Source organism: Priapulus caudatus, unplaced genomic scaffold, assembly GCF_000485595.1.
Source record: "Priapulus caudatus unplaced genomic scaffold, Priapulus_caudatus-5.0.1 Scaffold329, whole genome shotgun sequence".
NCBI classification, from domain to species: Eukaryota; Metazoa; Priapulida; class Priapulimorpha; order Priapulimorphida; family Priapulidae; genus Priapulus; species Priapulus caudatus.
Genome location: NW_014577390.1, coordinates 257,279 through 263,382, shown reverse-complemented (window position 1 = coordinate 263,382; position 6,104 = coordinate 257,279). Strand labels below are relative to the sequence as shown.

General features: G+C 45.5%; 1 protein-coding gene across 1 annotated transcript in view; it reads left to right on the top strand.

Moving 5' to 3' along the window:
* Positions 1-6,104, top strand: part of LOC106809105 (zinc transporter ZIP13-like) — a 22,535-nt gene that overhangs the window by 14,470 nt on the left and 1,961 nt on the right. Inside the window, exons 2-4 of the mRNA XM_014812064.1 lie at positions 888-992; positions 3,477-3,568; positions 4,586-4,843. Of these exons, the coding sequence (XP_014667550.1) occupies positions 888-992; positions 3,477-3,568; positions 4,586-4,843 (455 nt within the window). The remainder of the gene's footprint in view (positions 1-887; positions 993-3,476; positions 3,569-4,585; positions 4,844-6,104) is intronic.

Sequence of the window (6,104 nt, the reverse complement as noted above, 5' to 3'; positions counted from 1 at the left end):
AGAGCAGAGAGAGAGGAGAGAGGCCAGACGAGATTAGCCTTACTCGAGTATGGTTATATTATCTGTTCCATTGTGTCACGAGACGGCTATTGCGACGAAGAAAGAAAATACGTGTATATTTCTTGAGAAATAGGACAAAAGTATACACTGTCTACAATACGCGCAGCAAGACTTGGCATGAGAGAGAGACATAGATTTAGTAACGTTGTCTGTATGGACGTCTTCCTAATGAGTTACGTCTGAGGAATGAGACCAGTAGACACCGACGGACCGGCCGAGATCAGTGATGCAGAGAATAGGATGAGAGAGCAAGGAGTCTGATGGAAAAGACGAAGTCGTTTGTTACGGCGCCATTAACCACCTGAACGCGCACACGGTTACTCGTCCGAGATCCCGAGAAGTTAACACAGGACTCGAGGAGAGAGAGGAGAGAGATGAGAGAGATCGAGAGAGAGAGAGAGACCCGGTCGAAGGATACGTGTGAGAGTCTCTGTCATCGTCATTATTGTCATCGTCATCATCATCATTATCATCATCATCATCATCATCATCATCATTATCATCGCCAGGAGGGTTAATGGTGATGAGTTCTAGGTTCATCGGAAAGAGGATTATGGTTTCACAAAGTAATCATTACCGCCAGAAACGCTTCGCACCTGTCTCCCGCATCAAGTATATATATATATATCAATATATATATATATATATATATATCCTTGGGCGTCGCGAAGAGAAGGCACATCATACGGAGATGGACAAGACTAGTCAGTTTTAGCCGACGGCGGGTGTCGTGTTCTATAGCCACGTTTCTTTCTGATCTAGTGTTACGTTTCTAGTCCCTGCGTCCCTCTCATCTGTCTGTGTGTCTGTGTGTTTGTGTGCTGCAGCGGGCGCGGCAAAGTTGAAGCTGCTGCTGAGCTTCGCTGTGGGAGGACTACTCGGTGACGTATTTCTGCATCTTCTGCCCGAGGCTTGGGGACACGTCGGCACAGGTGAGCATATAGCTGGACAGGGCTGCTTGGCTATGGGTAAAGATGCGTGATATATTTTAGATAAACGTGGCTGCCTGTGCATGGGTAAAGATGGGTGGTATATTTTAGATAAACGTGGCTGCCTGGGCATGGGTAAAGATGGGTGGTATATTTTAGATAAACGTGGCTGCTTGGCTATGGGTAAAGTTTGGTGGTATATTTTAGATAAACGTGGCTGCTTGGGCATGGGTAAAGATGGGTGGTATATTTTAGATAAACGTGGCTGCTTGGGCATGGTAAAGATGGGTGGTATATTTTAGATAAACGTGGCTGCATGGGTATGGGTGAATACGGGTGGTATGTTTGAGATAGGCATGGCTGCGTGGGTATTGGTAAAGATGGGTGGTATATTTGAGATGGGCGTGGTTGTGTGGGTATGGATAAAGATGGGTGGTATATTTTAGATAAAAGTGGCTGCATGGGTATGGGTGAATTGGCCTATTGGTGGGTGGTATATTTGAGATGGGCGTAGTTGTGTGAGTATGGGTGAAGATGGGCGGTATATTTGAAATAGACGTGGCTTCGTGGGTATAGATGGCGATGGGTGCATGGCGATATTTTATGGGATTGGAAATGTTTGGAGGCCAGGTAGGAGTGAGTGAACAATTTGGGGGTGGGTAGTGAGGGGTAGTCATTAGGTGGAGATGTTCGAGGGGCTTGGGAGGGTATAGGTAGGGATGTTTGGTGGATGTTTGAGAAGGGGTTGGTTTGTGTGTTCGGGTGTGTTTAGAGGGGATGTGGGGCGTTTGGGGGTGGAGGTCACGAGAGAATGAGGTGAAATTGGCAGTAAGTGGCCTAGCTGTCAAAAATGTTGATTGAACAGTAAACGTGAACAGGAAGTCTTATTAATTAGGCATGCAATATACTACTTTAAATGTTCGCATCTATGTCACTACTATAAGGAGTAGAACCGTCGGCATGTGCTTGTACAGTAGGCGGGCGGGATTATCCTGTTTCTAAAAATCAATGCTACTGATACAATTATTCGAAAATCGCTGATATCTGAAATATTATCAAGAGCTAATAATACGTATAAAATATGCGTGTGTGTATTATTAGCTTTTGATATTATCATTACTTACACACACACGCACCGTCGCAAATCTATTGAGTGCATGTACATCAGAAGTAGATAATAGGGAATTATTAGGGAATTCCCTATTATCTACTCCTGATAGTACGGTGGCGCAGAAGGCTCACCACAAATACAAATCCCACAACACAAATACAAATCCCACAACACAAATACAAATCCCGCAACACAAATGCAAATCCCGCAACACAAACGCAAACATCACAACACAAACGCAAACATCACAACACAAATGCAAACGCCACAACACAAATGTAAACGCCACAACACAAATGCAAAATTCCGCAACACAAATGCAAAAGCCACAACACAAATGCAAAATTCCCTGCCTGCGCCCGCCTGTACTGTTTGTACTGGGTGCATTGTATCAGGAGTAGATAATCAGGATATCTTACTCCTATCATCTACTCCTGATTGTATACAGCTGTTAACCCCCTCCCCCTCCGCACACACGCTATCACGCTATATGGCCGGTAGAGAAGCTGGGAGAGAAGGAGGAGGGGGAGAAACGGGTGGAGAAGGAGGAGAAGCTGGTGGAGAAGGAGGGGGAGAAGCTGGTGGAGAAGGAGGAGGGGGCACCCGGTGCGTGGTAATGGCACGCGATATTCACGTGCCTCACAATTTCGTACTAATTTTAAATTTTGTATATTGGTTGAGAGAGAGGTGGGAGAATGAAAAAGGAGAGGGATAAATAGATAAAGCGATAGATCATGGATGGATGGATGGACGGACGGACGGACGGACGGACGGACGGGCGGGCGGACGGACGGACGGACGGGCGGGCGGACAGACGGACGGATGGATGGGTGGATAGATGTATAGTAGGATGGATGGATGGATGGATGGATGGATGGATGGGATGGATGGGATGGATGGGATGGATGGGATGGATGGAAGGATGGAAGGACGGATGGGTGGATGGATGTATGGTAGGATGGATTGGCGGCCGGGCCGGGCGGTCGGGCGGGCAGGCAGGTAGAGAAAGAGGGGGAGAGAGCGCGAAAGAGAAAGAGAGAGAGCACGCAAACAAGCGAGAGAGATAGTGAGCGAGATAGAGCGAGAATGAGCATGGGACGGAGAGAAAAGTAGAAGGAGAACAACATAGAGCGAGCAGGCGCATAAGACAGAGAGAAAGGTAGAAAGAGAGCAAGAGGAGAGAAGAGCGCGCACGGGAGAGCGCGTGAGTGCAAAGCAAACTGAAGGAGAAATATCAGAGTGGGCGAGAGAGAGAGAGAGAGAGAGAGAGAGAGAGAGAGGGGGAACAGAAAAAACTACGTGCAGATAAAAAGTTTATTCACATTACCTGTAAATCAGTTAAAGATTTTATGTTACGCTTCCATCTGTATACGTAGATGCTAACGGACACGTGACTATAGGACTGTGGGTGATCACAGGAATCCTCTCCTTCATCCTCATGGAAAAGATATTTGCGCAGGATACAAACGCAAGTATATTAGGAGTACATGACATTGAGATCGCTATACAATGTATTCCTAGGGGTCCGTTGTTGGAAAGATTGTAAGCTGTCATGACTTCCATGATGCAGTCTCAATTTTGACAACTCTCGCACTACAATACACTTCCAACGTAACGACGGCTGAGGTTCGTGACGTCATAACTACTTGTGAAGTCCGCCTGCTATATTAGACACAATTCCCAGCCTCTTACTTTGTATGGAGATTCCGACCACTGCTGCTCAAGATTTGCTTACAATCGCGTTACAGGCAACATAAAAAGTTGTCTGGACATGTACGTTGTAACCTGACAAGTCGCGTCCGTTAACCCCGTAGACAATTTTTTCGTCAAGAGTGTTATATAATAACACGTATATGTGCTCTTGAATTCCTTATGTGTCACTACTGTAATATGTAGAATACATAGCATTATTATCTCTGGCGCTTGAATATAATTATGTTTAAAAATATGTGTACTCTTCAGCCTAGCAAGTGCCATGTGTCAGGTCGTTAACCCATTCCATCAAGAAAGAGATCGAGAGTAGCTTAGCTATACTTATACTTAGAATAACTTCACTTACTTCCGTGTGTGGCAGCGAGCTGAATATTTGCCTTGGCACGATTCACCCAACCTGCCCCAGTTCGTGTTATTATGTACGACTGCAGTGTATCACGCATGATTACGCAACTGCATGCTTTGTAGCAGAGATCTAATCTGAACACGGGGTCGTCGCCATGCTCAGCATGATTATCTCGTTTGATCCGCAAATGTGTAATGGAATGTCCGCTACAGACCCGTCTTCTACTATTGAGCATCTGTAGATGCATTATGCTGTCCTATTCCATCTGTAACCGTCGCTATATGTATTATTAGTGTGATACTTAGTTTGCTAATTGTGAGAAGGGCGAAGCAAAATGAGAAGAGGAAATAAGAAGAAAAAGGAAAAAAAGAACGGTGATGAAGAAGATAAGGTCTAAGTGGCAGTTTCGCTGTATTTCTACTGCAGGAGGACGACCATACGGACCAAAAGCTCACCAACCAATACGTCAACCACAATAACAACAACAACAACGTGAAGACAAAGGCGAAGCAGAAACGATGGAGAGCCAACAGCAAGGTCCACGTCGCCAACGGAATTACAAAGGATGTACATTGCCATCAAGTGGTAGGAAGCAGAAGCAGTGGCAGTGATACTGACGCGGAGTTAACGTCATTGGCCGCATCGAAGTCACGTGACCATTGCCTTCATGCTTCTCCAGTGAAGGTATTCTATGACATAGTAATTTGATAGTAGAGTTGGGTACATTAAGGATATTATGGTGCTATTAATAAGGAAACCCGATTTAGCAGACAGATATCTAATATATGAGCAGATTAATACCACGTACAGACTGCAAATTTGATCCTACATTAAACTAGTCCGGGCTAGGCGCGCGCAAAATTTTTGCAGTGTGTATGCGCTATTCTGGGCTAAATACGCAAGTTGCAAAATTGCACGTCTTGTCAAATTTGCAGTCTGTAGGCCTACGGGGTATAAGTTAGCCCCACGAATAGAGGTGGGCCAGGTCAGCTTCAAAGCGTGCTAAGTTATCCTGTACTAAGTTAGCCCATGCTAAAGAGCTTATAATGATCATTATAAGCTCTTTACCCATGCTAAATTGTGTGTGCATGCAATCCGGGACCAAGCGCGGGCTAAATTTTGATATATGCATGCGCATAGCTTTGTTTGGGTCACATAAAAACATAGTAGTGTGTGAAATTGTGTCTGCAATTTAGTGTTTATTCATAACTTCACTAGAGTGTGATTACAACCAGAAGAATCTATCCAGAATGTATGGGAAGGCAGACATTGGAATGTGCATGTTTACACTTCCATTGCTGAGAAAATGGCTAAATTGAATTATAATCGAATAACCAGATTCGATTATACGCCGGTTGCAGCTTCTGCTGTCTATTCAATCGCCTGTTAATATTCTTCTTCTTCTGCAATTGCAATAATACTGCATAAATCCTAATAATTCTATCGGCGGTACTGTCATTTAACCGTCATTTCTGTCTGTTGAGTAACGTAACAAGCTAAACTGTGCATGCGCAGTCAACCCGTGCTAACTTAGCCAACTGGTTGAGCTCGGTGTCTTTACGCTGCGATTTAGCGCGCGCCTGGCTCGGGCCTGGCCCGGACTAGTTAGATATAGGAGCAAATTTTGCAGTCTGTCTGTACGGGGTAATCTACTGACACGCGGAAACAGATGGCGGGCAGAGAGGACGAGAGAGCGAGCATGAGTGCGCGTGCAAGGGTGAGGGAGCATGCGAGAGTGATCGAGTGAGTGGGAGCGAAGGAGGTAGAGTGAGAGGTGAAAGACGAGGGCAAGAGGAAAAGAGAGAGACGTGAGGAAAAACGAGGAAGAGAGAGGGAGTAAGCGCCCGTGTGCGAGAAAGAGATGGGAAGGACAGAGAGAGAGCGAGAGAGAAAGAGAGAGAGAATGTGTGTGTGTGTGTGTGTGTGTGTGTGTGTGTGTGTGTGT